Source organism: Aquila chrysaetos, chromosome 22 (genome assembly GCF_900496995.4).
Source record: "Aquila chrysaetos chrysaetos chromosome 22, bAquChr1.4, whole genome shotgun sequence".
In the NCBI taxonomy this organism is placed as follows: Eukaryota; Metazoa; Chordata; class Aves; order Accipitriformes; family Accipitridae; genus Aquila; species Aquila chrysaetos.
In genome coordinates, this window is record NC_044025.1 from 17,881,145 (window position 1) to 17,905,656 (window position 24,512).

General features: G+C 41.3%; 1 protein-coding gene across 3 annotated transcripts in view; it reads left to right on the top strand.

The window, feature by feature from the left end:
• TRPC7 (transient receptor potential cation channel subfamily C member 7) overlaps positions 1–19,038 on the top strand; it is an 81,280-nt gene extending 62,242 nt beyond the window's left edge. Inside the window, exons 8-13 of one of the 3 annotated variants that reach the window (XM_029998432.1) lie at positions 6,263–6,458; positions 9,308–9,529; positions 12,548–12,628; positions 15,725–15,778; positions 17,108–17,183; positions 17,930–19,038. In XM_029998432.1, the coding sequence (XP_029854292.1) occupies positions 6,263–6,458; positions 9,308–9,529; positions 12,548–12,628; positions 15,725–15,778; positions 17,108–17,183; positions 17,930–18,072 (772 nt within the window). In that variant the 3' untranslated portion in view covers positions 18,073–19,038. The remainder of the gene's footprint in view (positions 1–6,262; positions 6,459–9,307; positions 9,530–12,547; positions 12,629–15,724; positions 15,779–17,107; positions 17,184–17,929) is intronic. The other 2 variants (XM_029998433.1, XM_029998435.1) reach the window with 2 other exon arrangements.
• The last annotated feature ends 5,474 nt before the right edge of the window (positions 19,039–24,512 follow it).

Consider the following 24,512-nt stretch of genomic DNA (forward strand, 5'->3'; position numbering starts at 1 on the left):
AAGACCTGAGCATAGGGAGTCGTGTAGTTCAGAAATAGCTATTATTTCTGGAAATCAAGATAACAGATCAGGAAAATATTTTGTGAGATGTTCAGTTTAATGAGTCCAGAAAAGCAGTGGAGAAGAGGTTAGACCTAAGATTATTGTCCTTAAAGCCGTAAGCCGAAGTGTATGTAAAATAAGGGAGGATTTTGCTTACGTGGGGTCTGTTTTAGGATACCACCTGAGCGCAGCTGTGATTATTAGGTACACATCTGCAGAGCCAGCTGCTATTCGTGATGCTCAAAAAAGCAAAACAAGCCAGGATGCCTAGGCTGTGTTTTTTAAATCCCGACTGGGAACTTTTCGGCAGAGACCATGTGAAAGCTGTACAGAGCATCAAGCCAGGTTACTGGCCACGCAGGGCAGTGGGTCTGCCTGGGTTGTGCTCACCCACCAGCGCTTGCTGGGTGGCCGCAGAGCCCTGCGGTGGTGGCTGTGCTAGTGTCCTGCCTCCACCTTGTCAGGGATGTTGGGAAGAGAAAAAGGTTGGCAAATGCTTCTGGAATGAGGTTCAGACTGAGGCTGCTTTTGAAAGGGTAAAGCCTACAGCTCAAAGGTAGGAGAAAATGCAATCTTGATTCTCCAGGACCCTGGGAACCCAAGCCCCAACCCTGGCGGGGGGACAGCTGAGGTCCCGAAGGAGCTTTCAGAGGAGGGGAGAGCCTGGTGCCTTGCTGTGTCTGAGGGATGTGTCCCAAGCACCCTCCGAGGGAGGTGTCGAAAACACCCGCAGGAAAACCTCCTCCCTTGCACTGCAATGTGGCACCAGCATAGCACCGTGGCAGTCAGCTTTGTGTCTCACAAACCCACCGTGACGTGTCTTGGGGACACGGTGGGGACTTCCCTTCCCACACAGCTGTCTGTGAAGGAAGAGGAAAGCCTGGCATAATGTTTTCCCCTTGCTGTGGTCTGACTTCCAGGCAACCACGCCATGCTTGTAATGCGTGAGCCCACGGCGTTTACCAGATGCAGAGCAGACAGCAGCCGGCATCTGAGGTGTCATTTCTCTAACGTGTCACGTGGTGAGCTGGTGGCTTAGCTCGTAGCTCCTCTAGGAGAAATGACCTTTTCAGCATCATTTCTGTCCTGCGAGTGGCTGTTTCCTTCCAAATGCACAGGAGCCAGTTTTACCACACCACCCTCTTGTGCGACATATATCCTGTAACATAATGTTTACTTTCTCTAATTGAGCCAAATATGCCTTCTAGACCTCTCCTCTAACCTCAGGATACGTTTTAATGGAAGGATTTATGAGGCCAGATGCAATTGCATTTATCTGTGCTCGGTAGTAAGGTAGAAAAAAATTGAGTGTGGGGGATGTGACTTGCTGCTTATTTGAAGAGAAGGAAATGCCCTTGAAGCACAAGGCTTAATGAGAAGTTGAGTCGATACCATCCTTGATTGCCTGGTGGCACAGTAACCTTCAGTTATGGTATCCCCCAGGCACGTTGCTAGAGCACGTCACTGAAGAATTCTACTCTCTGATGCAATGCCGTGCAATAACTCTCTCATTAGCACTCATTACCTAAGTGGATCTTCCAGTAGTTACTATCTTTTGATGGAAATAATGAGCAAACATTGACTAAAATGATGACTGCTCACTGGCAGAGATTGCTTAAATGCCCAAGGGATGTCTGGATTCGTGAGTCTTGTCAAAAGACAGTGCTCTTCCTCCTTAACTTCAGCCTGGTGACTACTTATCCTGGAGGGACTTCATGTTGTTATGAAGCAAATTCTCCATGAGCATAAATTTTCCTTTTAAGAATTTGGAAGAGATTTAAAATGGACTTACTTTCTTCTGATTATTTAAACACATGGGAGTGTCAAATGATGATCAGTGAAAATGAGCCCTTTCATCATATGAAACAAAGAGAATAGATTAACATTCATCCAGAAAATCCTTCTCAGACATCTCGCTCAACAAGCTAGAAACCCTGAGGTATACAGTCTCAAACAATTTTAATAAGCTAATGACAAGGTTATATTGGCAGATGGGCAGCTACCAATTCTAGCAACATTTCCTTCTCTATTTTTCGTGAGCTGCCTGTGAGCCTTGCTGAACATGGTGGGCTCCTGCTGCCATTAACTTATTCATGAAAGGAAGGAAAATTTCAATATTAGAACTAAGTAGCTTGACTATTGTGACAATTCACTGGGGCAAAGAAAAATAATGCTTACTTTGGTGTCCTCATAACCTTTCTGTGACTTCAGTGACTTCACTGAATGCATTTCCTGGTGGGCTTGTTTGTGACTTCTAATGAGGATGGGTGAAATTTTACAGTAAGCAAGTTTTATACTCAGAAATATGACTATTTGACTATGGGACCTGATCCTCAGAGATCACTTGGCTAGTCATGACAGAAAAAGACCTGCTGGATTTGTGCAGTAATTGATTGTGGCCAGTTTCAAAGGGCAATGAATTGACAGCTCACTGGATAGCCTCAGTGAGAAACCTCACAGACAAAGAGCTACTCACTGAAATAACTTTGAATTACATATTTAAGAAAACCACAGCTTCCCAGGACAGTACATAGGCAGAAAAAAGAGCGTACATTTGTCCAGACGACACTAAGAGGGAATTGCTTGCTTAGTTCTAATGTTAATAATCAGTGAATGTTTGGTGCAACTTAGCTTTCGCCTTCCCTTGCTATTGCACTTTTGAAATCTTGTGCTCAGTTTTGCTTGTGTTGCTATCTACAGAGCAAGCACGTAGCACCCCAGTGGCCTCTGAAATGAGTTACCATGCAAAGTTTCTGTCATTTCTTCCATTCTAATGTCCTGGATGCGAAGGAAATAAAGATGCAGTGGACTTTATTTCACACAGTTAAATACAGAGATTATTTAGCTAACCGTGCTATACTTTCAAAAATTTTTTGAAGGTCTTCAATGCTGAAAAGTAGACCATTTCCACGACAGTTGCAACCGACCCCAGCTATGTTTATCTGTTTATTGTATGCTGTGTACAGAACACAGCTCTTGAAAGAGCCTGTAATTAAGAACATGCTATGCAAACAAAATCGAAATGGAGGCAAGACTGATTGCATTCATCTTGCTTTCTGCATCACAAATCAGGCTGAAGGCTACCACGCAAGGTTTTCTGTCTCCCTCTCCCCAAAGAGAGATGTGACTCACTCTTCAGTGCCAATGTTGCTTCTTCGAGGCTTGAATGCTTTTTTTTTCTCATTTTACTTTGTCAAAATATGATCTTTTTGTAGATTATATTGACTGCATTGCTTTTTTGGCAGTGTTATGTCTCAACCAATCAGTTTAAGGAAATAACTCAGTCAGAAAGGATGCCTTAAGCTTTCTTAAAGAGGAGGACACAAGATTGGCATGAAATCATAGCCTTGCCATGATCTTTTTTGATGAACAGCACACCGCTGTTTACAAAAGCGAGGAAAATCTGCAACTAGATGATTGCCTATGGTCTGTTTTCTTCCTTGATGCAAAATGTTTAACTTTTTAAACTTTGTTTAACTTTTACAAGCCTGCGTGTATAGAAACAAACAAAAAAAAATCTCTGCTCTCTCCTCACTGCAACCGTTGGCTCTACCGTGGCAGAGAGAGAGTGCAGGTACCCATCTCCACAAGGAGCATCAGTCAATCTGCCACTGCCAGATCCCCCTGCTGCCAGGAGCTGTCAGTCTGGGCAGAACTCCTGCCTTCCTCCATTCCTTCATTTGTCTGCCTTTCAGAAGGATAAAACACCCGCTGACCTTGCAGGAAGGGGGTAAATTGCTTAGCTGGCAATGACGAGGCACATCAACATCTTGGAATCTTTGAAACTTGGCTCCAGACATCCTCATCTCGTGTTTTAGTGAGATGTTCTCAAAAAAAAAAAAACCAACCAAAACAGCCAACTGATGTTCCCTGTGACCTGTGCCAAATCTCGTGCAATTTGTCAGTAATCTAAAAGGGAAAAGGAAAGAGCCATCCAGCCTTTTTGGAGGGTAGGGATGGACTAGTACAAAATTTCCTTAGAAATGTTTCCTCTACAACAGGGAGACCTGTGTCTGCCTGGGAGCATTGCTAAACACCATTTTGGGGTGCTACGGGTGAGGTCCACCTCTCACACCACCTTTCCAGTCCCACCACCGTGGGTGCTGGTCCCTCACCTGACCCTGGGAATAAGGACTATGGACATTTGCACTGGAGCCATTGCCTGCCTCCTCTGCAGTGCTCAGGGAGGTCAGGGCCGCTCACAGTCCTTAATTAACTTTTGAAGGAGAATCTGACAGGACGCCAGAACAAAGGTTAATGCTTAAGCTGCGGAAAAGCAACAGAGTTGACAGGTTGTATTAAAATCTGCTGGGAGGGTGGAAAACTAAGGGAACCTTTCCAAATTAAAAAAGGAAGGTTAATAGCAGGGTGCCACTGGGATCAAGGCTGAGGGTTATGGTTTTTATTAGTTTGATAAGTGACTTACTTAGGTGGTGGGTTTCAAAGCCAGAGATTTTTGGTGTTACATGTGTTCTTTAACTGGAAAGTACAACATTTATAGAATAAGCACTGGCCAGATTGCTACCATAAAAGCAAAGGGTATCTATCTGACACATTAATGCCAGCAACCCTTGGCTGCAAATGAGGACAGGAGACAAAAGCAGAGCGTTACAGGAGAGGAAATGTCCAGCAAGTGGAAAAGTGATGGCACTTGTTTGCAGCGCAGTCATAGCTCATCCCCCAAGTGGATCTTTGCATGCTGTCCCAGCCTCAGGCAAAGCAGCAAGGGGGAGTGAACATGGGATCAGTGACTCTGTGTCCCTGATATGGAGACCCAATAGAAAGCCACATTTTAAATGAAGTTGTGCAACATCTATGTGAAACACCACTCAGGGTTAATCCCCACAAGTCAATGCAGTTATATTGGCTGAAAATAAAACCTAAATATTTACTGCAGTCTTACTACTACATGTAAATGGAATGTGGAATACCATAAGTTATGATGGGAGATAAATACCAGTTTGCTGTGGCAGAAAGGAATTGCCCAGTGGTCTGCACTAGCCTTTCAAATGGTTGAAACTAATTTCTTTTGCTTTTATGCATGGTGTAATCGATACTGGAGTTGATGTAAAGCTTCTTGTTCCCTTAGGATATGTTTTAGTTTGTGTCTATGATCTGGGTTTAGGCAGAGATTTAGCAGGATTAGGCTGCCACCCTAGTAAAAAACATTTCATCAAAATAATTTGTAAATGGCATTGTTTTCTTAGAAGGCATTTACCTCCTGGCAGGCAGGGAGAGAGGGGAGGTAAGTAACTGTTAACATGCTAAGGATTGTTCAGTGAAGGCAAAAGTGTTTCTAAATTAGAAATTAAGCAAACTGTTTCCAAAATGTACCAGCGTCCCTCCTCCTTCTTCCTTCCTTCCTTTTCAGCTGTGGCTGCTCCCCTCCTGCCAATTACAGCTTTGACTCCTCTGCATCAGACTCTCTTTTTGGCCTGTCAGTCCGGCTGCATCCTTTCCAGCCACACTTCCCTCTGTCATTGGCTTATTCTCCTCTTTTTTTCCTGTTTGCAACCTTTTTCTTTTCCTCTGGTTCCTTTCTACTTTCAAGCAAGGGCAATAACCATATCAAAATGCCTCCCTGCAACGTCTTCTATCGCTCCTTAATTTCAGATTTTTGCTACAAATGCTTGGGCGTCTGACTTGTTTACAGTACCAAAGCAGGATGGGAAGAAAATCAGACTATGGGTTGACTACATTTACACTGTGTGCTCATTATATTAATGCCACTAATCAGAACTTTTCAGTCACTTTTTCTGCATAACAAGTAGTGCTTCCCTTCTGCCCTGGAAACAACATATAAGGAGGTCAAACTAGGTTCCTTCTTCCCTTTCCCAGATAATCTCTGCCTGTCTTCTCTGGATGAGAAAAGCGTGAGTAAGTAGAATTAAAAAGCCCTATGCAAAAAGTTTCAAACTGTAAGTTGTCCATGGAGAAGTCCTTAACAGGGACACAAAATCCAAGTGACAAATAATGTACCTGAGAAGAACAGATGGAGCAAATGAGGGGTCACTCTAACTTTATAGTATTAAACAGAAATCATATTTCTTTATCAAATCAGGAAATATGATTTGCAACATCCCTGGGTGCTGGATAATGGCTTACAATAAGTGTGCCAAGGCATCATATTTATGTTGGTGGATTGCCACTTTCATTATTAGCATTTGGCCTGGCTAACCTGGTGTCAACTCTCTAAAGTGATTGTTTGCTTTGTTTTTAGGGTAGAAGAAAGTTTTAAAACCTTATTCTGGTCAATATTTGGCTTATCTGAAGTGATATCTGTGGTGCTGAAGTACGATCATAAATTCATTGAGAATATTGGATATGTACTCTATGGAGTATATAACGTGACTATGGTGGTGGTGCTGCTTAATATGCTAATAGCCATGATCAACAACTCCTATCAGGAAATTGAGGTAAGATAAGAAATTAGATTACAAACTTAATGTACTTAATTATCACAGATAATGAAAATGTTAAAAAAAACAAGGAAGCTGTAGCTTATTCCATCTGCAAGATTAGAGTGCTGTAGAAACTCAGATCTTACACTTTGTAAGACTTAAGGCTGTGTCTGTCCTCCCTAAATTAGGATTGAATGAATAATTAACAATGAATCATTTCTAGAACAACTTCAACTTCCTTGTTTTTAATGACCGTCTGTGAGTAAACCCAATTTCCTTTACATGTATTTATTGAAAGCAGTTTGTGATATTTTTTATGACCTTTGTCAGTTATGATCATTTATCCATGTGTGTTACCTTAGCTGCATTGTTTGCTTATGATAGATTGACTAATATTTCATCTGACTTTTTGCCCTGTTCTCTACTGGTTAAATGCCCAAGCCCATCTAAGTCTGAAACTCATGTATGCATATTTTAAAAAATCCATATTTTCCAAATACCAGGCATACAACCTTGATACAGATTTTTTTGAGGAGTGTATAGGTCTGTAAAACATAACTGCATCTTTTAAAGGACATGAACATAGCCCTCAAGGAATATGAATAGGTTTCTGCAGAAAGGCGTTTGCAGGGTTTACCCAACCTTGTTCAGTAGTATTGCTATTAGCAGACTGGATTTGCTAAAAGCTTTGGACATAAACAACTCCCTGCTAATATATATAAAAGCAGAAAAAAAAATTATTTGGATAAGGTATATGCTGAGTCACATCTTTTTTCTAATTCGTTAAATGTCAAGTTTCTGTAGCTGGGTTTGTATTAATTATTTGTTGTAATCTCCCCTCAGAAGCTGACACTGCAAAAGGCCAGAGCTGAAAATATTTTCTCGCTGTAATGTCTTGTTCATCCATGTACTGTAGTGCAAATATAACTCTATCTTGTGCATGCTGTAACTAAATCTAAATGTCAGAGAGACCTTACATATGTTCTCTGCCCCAGACGCTTTCCTGCATGCAGAAGACAGAGTCATTTCCCCAAAGGTTTCTAATCACGTAAGATCAAGCATCTTCCCGAACCCTCTTCTACTGAAACAAGATTTACTTCTGAAGGGGTCTCAGCCTCTTACTGCATTTTCTAGTTTATTGTAGTAGGTAGAGATACTCTTGAAAGTTTCAGAAGAAAAATCTCTAAAAATACCAGAATAAGTGGCCTATATTAACTTTTTAGTCTCAACTTTGTGATGACCATTTTCCTGGAAAAAAGCTTTATCATCCTTCTTGATTGCGTGGAAATTTTCAAAACTTTGTTAAAGACTACTTGTAACTATCAGCAAGCAAAACAAGTGTGAGCTATTTGGCTCAGATCCTCCTACTTGAGGACTGAGAAAAACTAATAAATCTCATACCAGTACCTTTCAATCCTCAGGAGCAGGGAGGTTAAAGACAGAGTCATCCTAATGACTACAGAGCAAGTCCCTTTTGGCAATGTGTTTGTTTATCTGATGACATCAATGTCAATAACAACAGAGGTTGGTCATTACTTAGGAATTAAATTCCATTATGGTCACTGGGAACGTGTTTTACTGTCAGCTGGAGTGACAAGACCATATTCTCATGCTTTCCATTGGACATCTCTCTTGAGCTACTTCTGTTTTTCTTCTGTTTATGCCTCAAGTATTAGTGCTTCCTGTCAACTTTGCATTTATGGAAAGAAAAAATCCTTTTGCCAGCCAGAAACCAAACCTACTTCCATTAGTAACTTCTTACCTGCTTAAGAGAAAAGCATTAAAACTGTTCACAAGTGATTTCTACTGTAATTCAGCTTAAGGCTTCTGTGAGGTGTAACCCCAAACAATAAGACCAAGCGGCAGAGGTGAATGCTGTTCCATTGGTGAAGACATATTGCTGTAACTGTGACAGAATTAATCTCAATTGTGTTATGCCAGTTTTTGACTGGGTGTCAGAGGTACGGGCTAATCAGAGGTTATTAATTTCAGCAGAACACAGATGTACATGAGTACGGGGTGTTGGCAGACCCATGCTTCTATTGATGCTGCTGGCCTCTGTATAAACCACAATGAAAACAGCTATAGAGCAGCTGTATCTCATCCTTTCTTTTGCCTGATAAATGGTCCTGATACACGGCCCTGACCAGCCTCCTGTACAAATGCCAAGCAGATCCATAAAGTATGTGCTAATTTTGCCCTTGTACATGGAAGTGATCCTGGCACACCTTGACAGTTCGTAAAGGAGGTTCACAGGCACCGAGTGATGGCCTTTTTTCTCCACTTTCATCCACTGATGTGAATAGTAAGAGAATTAAGGTGTAGTGATCTAGGGATATGTGATGGTGAATGCAAACAGGATTCATGAGGAAATCAGCTAATGATAGAAGAAATCATCCTTTTCTATGGGGGATTCCTGACAAATGCAGTGGTAACAGTTAGCTGGCAGTCAGATAGCATTGCAGTTAATCAGAGACAGTCTTTGCTGTTGTTGTGCATGTAACAGCTTTTTCTGGTTTCCATGACTCTGTGTATGTTCTGACATATTCTTTTATCAGCATAGCACAAGCACCAGATTATTACTGAAAGACAACCCCTTTCATAGCCAAGGAAACAGGAAATAGTCTAGTATTTGGAGGACTTATACTCTCTGTTTATCCATTGCTTTGTCAAAATTTTCCTTAGTTGGAGGTTATCACAAAACCACCTACAAAGACACATTGTGCACAAAGGTCTTCATTTGGCAAACAGAAATCTGATTCTAGTTAAATCCTGCCTGTATGTTTGTTCTTCTCACAGGTAAATTCCTTCCTATTTACTAATCATGCATTTGGGTGTTCTTTTTTTTCTCTTCCCTTCCCAAGGAGGATGCAGATGTGGAGTGGAAGTTTGCACGTGCCAAGCTCTGGCTATCCTACTTTGACGAAGGAAGGACTTTACCTGCTCCTTTTAATCTAGTGCCAAGCCCTAAATCATTTTATTATCTCATACTGAGAATAAAAATGTGCCTCATAAAACTCTGCAAATCTAAGGCCAAAAACTGTGAAAATGATCTTGAGATGGGGATGCTGAATTCCAAACAACGGGTATGTTGTATCTTCACTTTTTGCCTTCTTTGTAGAAAGGATTCATGCCAGGAACCTTCTGGAAGGGGTTCCATGGTACACAAGTATATCAGAGACAGCACAGCCTCATCATTGCATGTCACTTGCATTACGTTGCACCTAGAGGGTCCTCCCAGACTTGTGGCCTCATTATACTAGGCACTGTCTGGACACCTGGAAAAAAGCAAATTTTATAAAAGCAGGCACTTTTATAAGGGAGTTTCCCAAGGTCAAATAAGCAAGGTCAAAGATGAAGGGCAGAAGCAGAGGCACAAACAGGATCCCAGCTTGTCTGACTCCTCATCTACCCAGCAGGCCTTTTGCCTTTTCAAAACATCCACCTCCCTTTAAGTGATTTCCAAATTAATTTTACTGTCATTACATTTACTGCCATTCCAGGTTTGGGAACAAGTTTCCAAGCAGTGCTTAATAACACCTCCTAGATACCTAAAGCTATAATTAACAACCTCTCTACTTACATCTGCCTAGTGATGTGTAGCCACTAATGGGTAGATCCTGCCTCAGCCACCGCCCCTTTGGTCATTTGAAATAGAAATTTGCTTTGGAAATACTGGCTACACAGCGGTACACTTTCCTCAGCACTAGTGAGTTGTCTGCGTGACAAAGCAAGAGAGATGCAAGAATATGGTTAGCATCCAGACCCTTCCCAACAGAATTAGCTTTGCTCCCCCATGGGAAAATGCCAAAGAAATTAGAGAAAATGATGTTGCCTGCGGAAATTATCATCTGCAACACAGTGCTGAGCATCACTGGGATGAAGCATTCCTAGCACATAAATCCATCACAAACATCATCCCACTCACAGGGCAATTCCACCTGCTTTACGCTGGAGAAGAAAACACCCAAAACATTCACAGGCACTCAGCTGCCATCATCAAATTCAGTGGATTCAAAGATGGGAGGAAGCAGCTTTGCTTAAAAGTGTCCTGGCCTTTATTTAATTTTCTCAGCTCAAGCTGGGTTTGAAACAAGAGAACAACACTGGGAACCCCATTCCTGGGGGAAAGGAAAAGTCCTCTGAAATGTGTTGTCTCTCATTTCTTACAGTCACTGCACATGAGAGGCCAGCGTGGCTCCTTGGCAGGCTGGCCAGCCTTTCTGGGGCATGTTGCTATTCCCTCAGCCTGGTCTCAGACTCATCCATCCAGGTTTTAAAACCCCAGCTGCGTGGCACTGCACAGGAGAGGGAAGAAGTGGGTGACACTAGGACTTTCCAACTGAGACTGGGCAGCCAACCCCCAGTTTTAAGCCTGCAAAAGAGAGGAGGTGTAATAAGAGAGACGGAGGAGAAGGAAAGGGAGGTTGGAGGAGGCTTTACAGAGTTCACCTTTGTAATGTGCAGCCTGCTTTTGGGCTTCGTCTGGATCTCTTGGCTCTCTTTGAAGGAGCAAACAGCTGAGCAACACAACTCATGGTGAACCATCTGGCTCCAGGCAATGCCCATGGCCTTGGAGGAGATCATGCTCCCATGAATTTAAGTGGACTGCTCAGGTCCAATGTTCATTCAGTCTCTGCCAGAGCCTAAATTGAAAGGAGAAGCATATCCATGGGGTCTACTCCATGCTAGCAATTAATTTAACTACCCAACACTGTGAGCATTGCCAAGATAGACAAGCACTGGGGGCATTTTACTCTATAAATTCATTTAACACTACTATTGATTACTTAAAGGCCCACTAGAACAGTGGAGTCTTGAAATAAAAGAAATGTTTGTCCTTTAACTGTCTCAAATAATGATTAAAAAAAATAATATTTTTAAACATTATTTGAATCTAACCACACAAAGCTTCCTTTGTTTGAAATTTAATTTCTGCTTCAAAGCACAAACCAAAGTAATAAAATTTTCTCCAAGCCCCTTGTTCCCCAAGCCACATGAGTGAAAGTGTCTGGCTTGCCCTCTTTCATGAAACTCATGCAAAATTCATGGTAACCATGGCTTTGACATAAACAATTAAAGGTATCAGTCATTTCTTGCTTGCCTGTTGATTTTGTTCACAGATCATCTTCAAAACAGTCTCTGTAAAACCATGGCACACCTGATGAGTGAGAAATAAAAAAACCTAATTACATTATTATATCAGACTTTCAGTCCAACCATTACCAGCATCCCGATTTTAAAATAATAATAATTTTTTTAAAAAGTCACCTATTTCTCAGGATCTCTGGTCCAGTCAGGGAAGCAAAACCCTTAACCAGGGCTTTCCCTGTACATACACTTGCATAGAGGTTCAGAGGCCTATGATATGTATTGGCTCCTTTGGGTCTATGATATGAATTAATTCCTTTGAATAAGTGATTTTTTTCATTAGCACTTGAACCAAAATGTTCAGAGGTGGATAACAGAGTCAAAGAAATCTGTTACAAATACTGTGTGTAGTCTTCAGAAAAGTCTCCTTGGAAGCTTCTAGAGCACAAAATTAGTAGCTGTGATGTCCTCTGATAAAAAAAATACTGCTCGCTCTCTAAAAAAAAAAAAAAAAAAAAAAAAAAAAAAAAAAAAAAAAAAGCATATTTTTGTTGAGCTGAAAAAGTAGTGTATTGTACTGCTCTTTGAAAAGGACCATTGAAAATCAATTCTGTTTCAAAATTTGTTTTTGTACCACATAGATTTGTTCTCTCTAAACATAAGCATTTATTCTTCTTCCTTCCTTAAATTGTGTTCTAAATTGATAATCACTGATCTATTTTAGATTAGCAAGTTTTGTGCCTCTTAACACCTTCTTGTCTAAAACTTGTGTGAGAATACCATTTTTGTCTAGACAATTTAAAGTCCTTTTTTTTTTTTCAGTAACTTGTGGGTTTTGACCCTTTTCTGTCTTTCAAAAGTTTACTTTTTTAGACCTGAATGTGCTGGGGTTTATTCTACTCATACATTAAACCATTTCCTACTGTTTTTATAAAGCTCTGTTTAGTTTGGGGCTGTCTGGGTATGAGAAACTATCATTGATTTAATTATATCATGATATTTTATAATTTCAGAAAGTTCGTTTTCACTCTAGCGCTCGAAATACAGACATTTTTTCTGGGAAGAACGCTTATAACAAGCCCACAAGATATCAGGTAATCACATCGTTGAAAGCAAGAGCCAGGGAAGAGATCTGTCTGTGAACAGCTCTTACCTGCAAGGGTGATGTTCGTTTTCTTCCAGTTAATGCCATCCTGTGACACACCAGGCACGGGCACAGGACCGGGCTGGGGCACTTCAGGGACAAAGACAACCTATCACCCATGGAAATACACGTGGTGTTAGCGTTTGTCACACTGATTAATTCCACTCGAGGGTATTTAATTTAATACAAGAAATATCATTCAAGCTTTGATCCTCCAGTCTTGCATCGACAGCATTTCATTTGTCATGACATAGCATCATCTCTCCAGCCTTTGCATTAACATTTGCACGTCCTTTCTCTGGCAGTGACTTGTCCTACCAAGCTAAACCTGCAATGTGGTACGGTTCAAAAATACCTGCGGCTGGAGCGGTGGCACAGGGTACCCCAGCCATCGCACAAACTAACACAACTGTCTGTCTCAGCTGGAGCGTTCATGCCAGCAGATGTATTATTTCTTGTGCAAACATGTGTAGTAGAGTAACACAACAAGCAAAATGTACCCCAGGGGATTTTTTCCTTATTTTTTACCATAAAGTGAAAAGGAATCTGACAGCAAGTGAAGTGTCTGAAGGAACCGACATTAAAGAGAGTTTAGGAAAGTAGTAGTTAAGTTGAATAAAATGTGTGCAATGGCAAATCTAGAAGTAATTTGTCTTGTGTTGGTACAGTATCCAGCACAATGGGCTCCTAGGCTGTACAGCAGACCAGTAATAAATTTCTACTGGTTTTAAAAGTTGTTCAGGCTTTTGTGCCAGGATAGGAGGAGTATCTAAAAATCTAAGTTAGAAATGGGGTACATTCACTCTGGCATCTGGAGTTAGTTGGCTTGATACCATCAAAGGCAAAGGGAAGAAATGATTGTGTCCTGCTCAAAATAGCATTTCAGCATTTCTGGCATTTTCCTGTCCATTCAAACCCATAGGTAATGGAAAGATGTGTCAGCCTCTGCTGGACTCATTCTCTTCCTGGAGCTATTAATTCTAAATGAGACTGCCTAATGTTTGTGGTAAATTAGACCCTTATTTCCAAGGTTGAAAAAGCTAAAGGCAGCTGTGAAAAATAGATAGAAAAAGATAACTACCTGTTATTCTGCTTTAATAATGCTCTTACTAGGTTTGTCTTCAAATGATCTTAGAAAGTTTCAGTTGCTGCAGGAAGAAATTGCCCAGATAATATAAGGACAGTGTAATAGTCTTGATTATCTAAATATAAAGAAGAACAAACAGTTTGATAATCTGGCCAGCAAGCTTTCTTCTACTACTGGGAAAACCTTTGAAGCAGTAGCTTTTCTGCAGTCTGTGTACTTGGACTACATACAGATAGTGCTCTTGAGGGATAACAATATACAGAACCTAAACATGCAATCATTTCAAAAGGAGGGAGAACAAGTCAACACACAGCTGCTATGATCTGGGAATAAACTAGTCCAGGCAAAAGGATACCTTTATCAAACCCCCTTGCGCTGAGACTTTGAGATGGAGCATTGCTAAAATGCTGTGCTAAGCTCACAAGTTTTTCCCACCTTCAGCACTGCAGTCTGCCATGCTATCAACAACTCATGAAAGGGTTTGTCAGGAAAAAAAAAATAGAAGGAATAGTTTTTACTTTTAAAGTCTAAGCAGCATATTTCTTTGCTGTTTGGAGAAACAAAATAGCAAAGAGGTGAGAAATAAGGAAATTCCTTTGCTCGCTTCACTCTCGAGCTCTTCTGCTGCCTAACTGATAATGTGTGCATTTGAGATCACCACATTTGAGATCTGATGCCCCAGTGAGTAGTTGTCCCCTCTGATCACTGTTGACTTGCGTCTGATTTTGACCAGGGACATGAAGGTACAAAGAATTTCCTCCCATTAGTGCTGCCCTGGGACCTCCCACACTCATGTCAAATGACATCTGCAGTGCCCACAAACACAGCATCAAGAAGAAACCTGTGACTTGAATAGCAGTATTAAGGTCTGGAACAATGTGATCTTCAACAGTGCATGTAAGTGAAGTCTGGAATAAAACACTATAAACAATGAAGCGGGAAGACAACGTGGCCTCCACATTAAGGACAAGGAACTGAGGTCCAGCAGGACTTACCAGACCCAAAAGCCTAAACGGTTGAACGAGAAATTGAGCCCCACATCTCATGAGTCCAACTTCAGTGCCTTGGCCACAAATCTGTCCTTTTCTTCTCATTTCCCTCTGTGCTAGAAGGTATAGGAGGTATTCAGGTAGCTGATGACAAATGCAGAGCTTGGAGATTGTGCCAATAAATACATTAAAAAGATTTAGTTCAGTGCAGAGTTACAATTTACAAATGCCTGACCTGTTCCTAGAACCTATTCTTTTAAGACCATTTTAAGACCAACACTCAGTAGTTGAGTATTGCACAGTATAAAAGATTCTAAGACCTGAAGAATTTCGATTAACTTTCAGAGAATGGAGGAACAGTATTTTATAGAAATCAGACGTATTTGAATTGTTTCAAGTTTAGCATTCATTACCACGAGACTTCTGTAAGTTTTGTTCAGCATTTCCCTGCAGGAACCAGGATTATTTTGCCAAGAGGCTATTTCACCCACTGTAGCTAAAAGGAGCAGTACTGGGGAGAAGGGGAGAAGAAAGCTTAGAAGCCACAGTGCAATATTAAGGCAAAAATTAATTACTTTCCTAAAGCTATTGGCAGAGATATCTCCTAAGTGGCTAAGTAGACTCTTGTTAAAAAGTGGTCACATTTTTAGTATTTAGTTTCTGTGGACAAATCTGACTACAACATGTATTTGATAGACTAGGCAGCCTTACACGTGTGACTTCCATCACACATAGTGGTTAATATAGGATAGCATTTGAGCAGCGTCCCTCAGAAATACGAGCTCTATGGGAACTGGAGTAGATAGATGTTATGTTATCACATTTTTCCAGGTAATAAGAGCATTCACTGTGCGATGATTCCTTGTTTTAGTCTAAATTTCCTCTGTCGTCTGTTCTGAAAAAATAATTTCTTTTTGGATCCAGGATTTCCCTACTTTCCCCAAACATTACTTCATTTATGTTTTCTCAGGTGACAACCCTACCTCCCTCTGGATTCTACTACCTTGGCCATCTTCAACACACCGTACGTGCGCTCTGCCTCATCTCTGTTGCCTTAATGACTCACCCGGTTAGCCAGATGCCTCTTTGATACAAGGACAGTCTTAGACATCCCATATTCCATGGCTGCATGACATATACAAATGACTGGATCCTTCTTTGATGTTCACATGCCTTTTGCGCTGCTGTAATCCATATTTGGCTACTAAGAAAAAAGAGCAGGTGTACTGATTTCTTAATTCATATTTCACACTCTGAGCAGCATTTTTCAGTGATGTTCAAAGCAGAGACATGTGATGGCTCTGTGAATAAGTGAGCCCATGCTGGGAGAGGCTTTTCCCTTAACAGTGGCCATCTGGTCGATGAAAGACATTTGTGTATCTGTTCTTGGATGCTCACTGAGCTCTCCTCTGTTTGCAGAGGATGCACCTAAATTTGCCTCTGACAGAGCAACACTTTTTGTTTATCATAGTCGAGATTTTTTTTTTTTTTCCTCATTGATGAGTGTCTTTTCTGTAGTGAAGAACTGGCAATGACACAGGCCTTCAGCTGTAACCCAGCGTGTAGCCCAAGACTGCAAAGTTACCTTCCTTCTAGATAAATGTAATTTATGCATTTTGGGAACAATATCACATTGCAAGCTTGTATCCATAGCCATCTTCTTCTATTTCCATATACACTATTCCTTACTAACAACCATCTCCCATTTTATAAGTCTACATGGCTCTATTTTTTCCCCTGTGCATGTCCCTTAAAATCTGCCATTTCCCTAAGAAACTTCTCTCCCTTAAGCCAAGTTCTCCACTTCTGTTCAAACTGTCTTTTCTCTGTCCTTCACTAAATTTGTTTTCTCTCCTAAAACCCCAATTGCAAGGCAAACAGAGTCTTTCCATTAACCTCAGGTCAGATGTTTAGTTCATCATCATGAGTGAGGTTGCTAACTTCATTAATTAACCATTTATTTCTTCCTGTAAAGTATCTTTTATTGATACATTAAACAGCAACATGCTAAAGGAAGGCTCCGGATCCCATTTCTTAGCTTGCTATTGGTTCATCTATGGTTTTTTTCTGTCTGTGGGACATACTCTACATTCATGTGCATCCCACCAAATACCCCAAAGTGCCTCATCTGTGGGCTCATTATGAAATAGCTGTCAATCAACTATTGTAGTACAAAGTTCATAACATGAAGTATAAAATAAATGGGAAGTCAATAAAAAAATTCTCTTTGCATCATCTGAAGCCAGGTTTTATCCATAGTGAAGTCAGGTGTTTGAATTGCTCATAACGAGTCTAGAATTAAGGCAATGTGGATAAGCTCATGTTAAGATAAGTGTTTCTGTTCTCTTTTCAGAAAATAATGAAACGTCTGATTAAGCGGTATGTACTAAAGGCTCAGGTTGACCGAGAAAATGATGAGGTTAATGAAGGCAAGTGGATTTTTATAATTAACACAGATTAGAGCATGTAACGTTATTGCTATTGATATGGCCAGTAAGAGGGTTGAGTTTAGATAACATCTTCTGGAGAGAGAGATCATGCTCATGCTCGCACTAAGGTGAGCAGTGGTAACTCTGAGCCACTTTTATGCTCTTTAAATTCTGGGTCCTTAGTTTTCCTTAGGAGAACACATATATCACAGGATCTGTCTTTACATAATCCTGCTTTGCCCTATAATTCTACCTCTCCTTGCTTTACAACACCCACGATACTGCCAACTCCTAACCTTGTCTTGGGGTCTAAGTAAAGCAATTTCTGACTGTACTGCCCATTCCTGCCCCAAGGACTTTTTTTGAACTGGATAAGGATTTGTACAGCCATGGTATCATGTAGGATTTATATGCAGATGGAAAAGAACCTCTTTCTAACACCTCTTAGCTGCTACCCTCCTGCAAATGCCCTGTGTAGGAGGGGATCTGTATGTGGAGAGATAACAGACTTGAGAAAAAGGATGAACTTTCCATACATACTTGCTATTGCTGTCAGTACCACTACTGCAAGTACAGGTTATTTCTTATAAGTCAAATATTAAGTGCATAAATGCAGGGACATCATATGGAGCTCCACACACATTCATGACCAAGGTCATTGAAATTAACGCTTTCTCAGGTCTTAAAACCATAGAGGTTAATTATTTGGTTCAATATTGCTAACAAGAATATTTTCCTCCTTTTAGGAGAACTTAAAGAGATTAAGCAAGATATTTCTAGTCTCCGCTATGAACTCTTAGAGGAAAAGTCACAAGCTACTGGTGAGCTGGCAAGACTAATACAGCAGCTGAGCGACAAATTTGGGAAGAACTTAAATAAGGACATTTGATGGTGAACACAGAGAAAGGCAACTGGCTTCCTAAACTTTATTCAGTCTCAACCAGCATCTTAGGAGGGCAAAAACCATGCAAAAGATGGGTACCGCACACTCAACTTTTGCTAGCTAGCAAGTATTGGTAGGAGCACTTTGCATTACTCCTGTGCTTGGTGAGTTACCAGTTAAACCTTTTATGATACAAAAGTGACTTACTGGTAAACCTACATGCCCTTTGACATGAGAAATAGATGCACCATAGGGAAGGCACCTCTACTTAAAGGCAAAAAGCCAGATCTTCACCCATCTGACTCTAGTGAAGACGATGCAACTGTGCTCATTTATACCAACTGAGACTGTACGGATCAGAATTGGGTGAAATCTGAAGAAAAAAAAAATGTGCCAAGCATATTCCCTGAAAAATTTTACAAATTCCTATCCTTGGGTGTGTACTCTCCTTTTATGTTTACATGGGCATCCATGAAGATAACTTTGAAGAGGACTGTGGTTAATGAGTTAACAAACAAATGAGAAATCATCTGCCGAAATTACCAAGGCAAAGTATGGCAGGTAGAGGTCATCTACCTTTTAGACTGGATGACAGCGCTGGAAAAAATGGACCAAGCTTGTTGGGTAAAGCATCCTTTGACCCCTCTGCTGCAACCTGATAAAGGGATTCCCAGCCAAAAACTCCTCTCCACCTTTTCCAGCTACATTAGCTAGTCCACTAATGGATATGGTCTCTTTGTACACACCTAGCCTCTCTTTCATCCTTAGATGATCCCAGCTTCAATAACAGTGTACTGAAATATTCATAATGATGTAAAACTCACTTCCCAGGAATACCCAGAAATAACATGTATTGTGCTAATGTGTTCAGTTCAAGGAACAACGTTAATCCAGTGACAGCAATGCAACTGAGCTCAGCTTTTTGGATTCCAGAGGTTAAACAGCAAGCAGTAGGGTGAGATAAATCACAAAGAACATAGCCCAGTAGTTTCAAACCTTTAAATCAATACGAAAAGGCTTCAATTCCACCAAGAACATTCTGACAAAGAAAAGGAAAAATCATTGTAGAAATTATTGGTTTATCTATTTGGCTCTTAGAGAGGACCAGGAAGGGATTAAAACTGTTTTAAAGGCTGCAGTAATACAAGTACTTGGATTGCACTTTTCTGACTGGAAAGAGATGAGTCTGCGCAACACAACTGCAAACTTGGATTGCTTGGGTTTTTACGTTTAGCTACATGATTTCAACTACTTAAAGCACACCTTACTACTTGGGAACCACTGAACTGTACTGTTTGTTTACAAGAGACACCTATAAGATGAACATGACATTTAGGTATCAGCTGAGAAAAACAAGCAGAACCAGAAGGTGACCTGTGATCAGTTCTTAAGTGCCAGATGAGAATACAGATATCCTAACAGAATAATAGTTATATTTGTACAAAAAAAAAAAAAAACTCAAAATAAAAAAAGTGTACTGTACGTAGATCTGTTTAGAGAAAAAAGCAAAATACTGTATTTTTACCTTTAATAAGATTATCTTGTATACTGTAACATTTTTACCTAAAAATGGGAAAAAAATAAAATTACCTCATAATATTTTGTTGTACACTGAGTGAAATATTTGCCTGATCTTTTGGCATGGACATTTTTTTTGCTTTTCTGCGATGCGTGAACAATGAAAACATTATATGAAGCAATTTTGCCATAGGAGTTCTGAAGCCTGAGTCAAAAAACAAAACTTAAACTCAAATACATTTAAAGGGAATAAAACTAAGAAATTAAAGGTTCTGTGAGCAACTATAGCCTGCAAAAATGACTCCTTATTTGTGGTGCTTGATTTGAAATTATTGTATCCTTATTGTGTTTGTAAAATTACCTTCTAAGAACAGAAATTCAGCTTGGCTGGCTTGAGACAAGCCTAGTGTTGGTACTGAGCATGCAATCAAAAGTCAAATAAGCAACATTGAAGTTTACAGGCTTTAGTTGGTAAAACAACTGAAATGGCGTTTGCCCCCGATTACCCGGTCTGGGCAATGGTACTTTACAGTGCTCCAGCACAGGGTAGCATTTCCCATTGGTCTTGCTTGCAAATGTGGGAAATCTGTTGCTTTGCATGATAGTTCTTGCACTGTAGCGTTGTGATGAAACACTTAAATGTCCACGTTCAGCAGAGAGTACCAAATGCCAGGGTAAGAAGACAGACACTGCAGGTAACGATATTTGCAAGAATGATAACTCATCGCTTTGGGCTCTCTTCCACTACTTAAACCAGAAAATGCTGCTGATTTAAAATATTCAGTTTTCCCCATAAGAAGAAGGAATATCTTTCATGGTAATACTGCTTCCCCCCGCCCCCCCTTTGCGGCCACCATGTAAATCTTTTTTCATTTTGGAAAACCAGCTCTGCTGCCACAAGCACCGTCTTAAAAATTTATTTCATTACAGCTCTACGCCTAGCTCCTGATCAAAGCATTGCTTTACCCTTCCCATTCAGTGTTTTAGCATCCCCTAGGAATTTAAGCAGAATTATTCTAGGTACAACATACAATAACCACCGTAATTTCCATTTCTCACGATATTGCATGCCAAGTAGCACAAGAAAGTTGAGTGGAAACGCTATGATGCACTTACATTTTCTACATTTAAACGCAGCTCAGCAACAGGCCTGTCCTAAAGTCCAGCAATGCCAACAGGGATGTCCTCCTACTGCTGAATATCGCAGTCAAGACATGTTCCAGTCAGCACAAATAACACCGTACTGTGAATAGCTTTGCTGAATTATGTGAGCCCAGGTGTAGGTGTGCCCCATCACCTACTGCCTGCTGCCCTTATAGCATCTATATAAGGGAAGCAGTGCAGTCCTGCCACAGCTAAATCAAATCAACTAGTTAGCATCAAATCAGGTAGTTAGCATGCTGCTCTGCATTCAGGAATTTGCTATGAAAGAGCATAGTATTTTCTTGGACTTTGAAAGTAGACTAAAAGATGTATAAAAAGTACTGTTAAAAAATCTACTTCCTCCCCTTTTGCATTTACATTCCAGGAACTATCAAGGCACGGAGACTTCTTATATAAATATTCATGACAAGCAAAATCCCACTTCATCAGAGCGCTTTTCTCATCTGGTCCCAGGAACACACCCAAGGAAGTTGCACACCATGTATTAATGTGCTATCAGCAGAAACTATGTTAAATTCATGGTTTATTCTCCAAGCTCTGTTTATAAGAGATTAAAATTAAGACGCCTTACTAAAAGATCCCTGAAAGAACTTAGAGAGTTTGAAGAGGAAAAATCCAAGCAGGTGGGTCCCAGATTGGATTAGACCTGAGATGTGCAGGTGCCCTCTCCCATCTCCCATCACCAGTGGGACCTCGTGGCAGGCCAGTGTCACACCTACCCACCTGCCGAGTTAGATCGGATCCAGTCTGTAACAGCTCTTACTTTTGGGTTTGAAATATAGGATTTAATATTCCTTGGACAAATTCATACTGTGAAGGAATGGAACTTTGCCCAAACTCTTTGTAGATACAGGATTATTACTTTTGATGGGAAATATGTTAGAGAGGGGTCAGGCAAATGTGAAACTAACCTGAAGTCATCCTTCACAAGGGTGAATATTCTGCAAAAGATCGTCCTAATTCTGCAAATGCCACAGGCCAATCAAACTGGAACTTATATTTAAGTTCCTATTTAAGCCACCCTGAGGAAGATCACAACAAAGCCATTAACGAGCCAATATTGATTTCTTGACTGCCCAAGTCTTCAGACAATTGTTTCACGCCTTGCAAAGACCAAACCAGTCAGCTGCTGCTAACAAAAGGGCGCAAACAGCAGGAACTGCCAGGTTTTAAGCCAGGAACCCCTGCTGACCAGAGGTGCAAATCTTGAAGCAAAGGAGCTGCCCGAGGGCATCTGGCATCTTGCCACCACTTTCAGCAGCATGGGACGGGCTTTGCAGCCCGCAGGGTGGAGGTGATATTTCATACCCGGCTTTGCTCTCACAGCTGGACTAATTCTGCCTGTAACTTTACAGAGAATGACTGAGGACTACTGTCCCCAGTTCCCACAAAACATGGTTTAAAAGTAAGTAAGAAGCAAGAACTGTGCCATGAATAATGGCTTAGCATACTGCCTGCATCCTGACCAGAGCTCACAGCACATTAAGTTGTCAGAGCTAGGCTTTATTTTTAATTAATCTTCATGAGAAAAGCATTTCCAGCAGGCCAAAAGAAATTGCCCTAATTAAAAGATGGAAGAAATTAAAGATCACTCCACCAGGACAAGCCAGGACACCACAAACACAGGAGACCCGAGCAGCACGGACAGGGTTTCAAACACATCTCCAGCCGGCAGCAGATCTCTGCCCGCACCACGGCCGGGTCTGGGCTCCAGCCCTGGGCATCGTGGGCAGCACCGTGTCACAGAGAACCTCTCGCCGCAAGCAGGGACCTGGCAAACAGGTCTTGTCATTCCTAATTTGGCTTGCATTTGCTTCCCTGACTAACCAACAGGTAGGGGAAGGAAAGGCACGACTTCATAGCCAAGGCTGCCAGGACTGCCCTGCAAGATGGCTTTCAGATGGGGAGGATAGATGTTTCCTCTATCTAGACATTATAAATACTTGCTTTGTGACCCAGCCTGACCCCTAAAAGCAGCTCTGCCCTTGCTTTGGCCACAAATCTCTCACCACTACAGAGTTAGATGCTACACAGCAGGTCCCATTGCTCCCTTTCTTCTCTCACTTGGTTCATGCCCATCATTTTACCTTGCCAGGGACTGGGCTGTAAACCCTGCAGGTGGGAGACCTGATGCTGGACACCAGTGTGCACAAACTACGGCCTTAAGGAACTTACTCACATTTTTAGTAAAAAAGGATAGAGAGGGCACAGGAGAAATAGCCCTCGCTTCCAGTGAGAGAAGGGAGGTGTAGAGAAATTCAGGCATTTGCCTTAATGAGCTGGAAGTTAGGGGCCAAAAATGAGATTGTGGCTCTGAATCTTATTTGGGGCTATATATACTCATTAGCTTTGCCCTCTCTTGGTCCCTGTTCTGCATCTTTGAAGGGCACGTACTCCAGTGTGGGGGATAAGGTCTGCCAATGCCCGATGCAAGCGGCACAAGAGCAACAATGGGAAAAAAGAATCATTGCCTCAGTTACCATATATCATTTTGGGAAGCGATTCCTTCAATCTCTGGGAGGTTTTAATGGCTCCATATCAATAATGAGATAAGTCTTCACTATAGCTGAACTTAAATGAAGCCAAATAGAAAGGGAGATAATAACCAAAGGGGCAAAATAACTAAACTGGTTCTGGAATTTGTAATGCCGTTAATAGCAAGCAAAAGGGCACTCGCTTAAGGTCATTTGAGACAGATATTTAACACAAACCTGCAGTGTGATAAATGGGGTTTGGAAGGGCTTAAAAGGTTAATGAATAGCTAACGAGCTTGTTAATATATAACTAATGTTTACTATAATACAGACTAATATTTAATTCCCTTACTAATGATTAATTATTCTGCTGCAAGGGTTTGATTAGGGCTCACACAGCAGGAGTGGGGGGGGATCTGGTGCTGAGATGACTTTCCGTGCGGCAGTGGCTGGCCCCGACTCCGGGGTCTCCTCCGGCACCTACCCCTGTGGTGGGCACAGCTTTGGGTGTCACAGGGTGCCCGCGTGTCGAGGAACCGGGAGACTGACGGCTGAGGTCTTCCTTAGGATGAAGGTTGTTCTCTTGTACATCCGAACGGGTGGCACACAGACTCCATAGCACGTTGCTTTTGAAAACAAGCAAACAAATCCCGAAAGGAAACCTCTTCTTGTACCCCAGCGGCTGACAGCATCGTGCACTGCAGCCGTGCTCTCCCCTCGGAGCAGGTCCCCCAGTATTGTTATACTGGTACCCAGCACCACTTCTGACTGCAAGGATTGTGGAGCAGGGATTGTGATAGCTCACTCCAAGGTTTTCATTTGAAGATGAAAGCTTCCACCAAATTAAAAAGCTGATTTTATGCAAAAGTGTTTTCTGTACAATAACATGTTCCAGGCCAAATCTGCATGATGATTCCTAAACACAAATAACAGAAGTGCAGCCACCCTGTAAGGAAGGTCGTTGGGCACATGCATTGACAAACAGCACTGACTGATTTTATCAGTCATTGCTGCAGCCAGCCAGGACAAACAGACAGTGCTTCAGCAAGCTACTCAGAAGACCACACTCATCTTTCCAGCTCTGCATTTGCAGCCAGGCAAGTGAGCTCACATCTTAGTTACTTTTATTTTGGTCTTTTTTCACCAAAAATCCACAGGGACACCATATCCATGTCACAGCTCTCAGGGCCATAAAACCTGAAGCCTGTAGAAGTAACACTTAGGCAAGCCTTTAGCTAAAGAGATGCCACTGATTTCATTCAAGGGGCAGTCACTAAGCACATCTAAGAG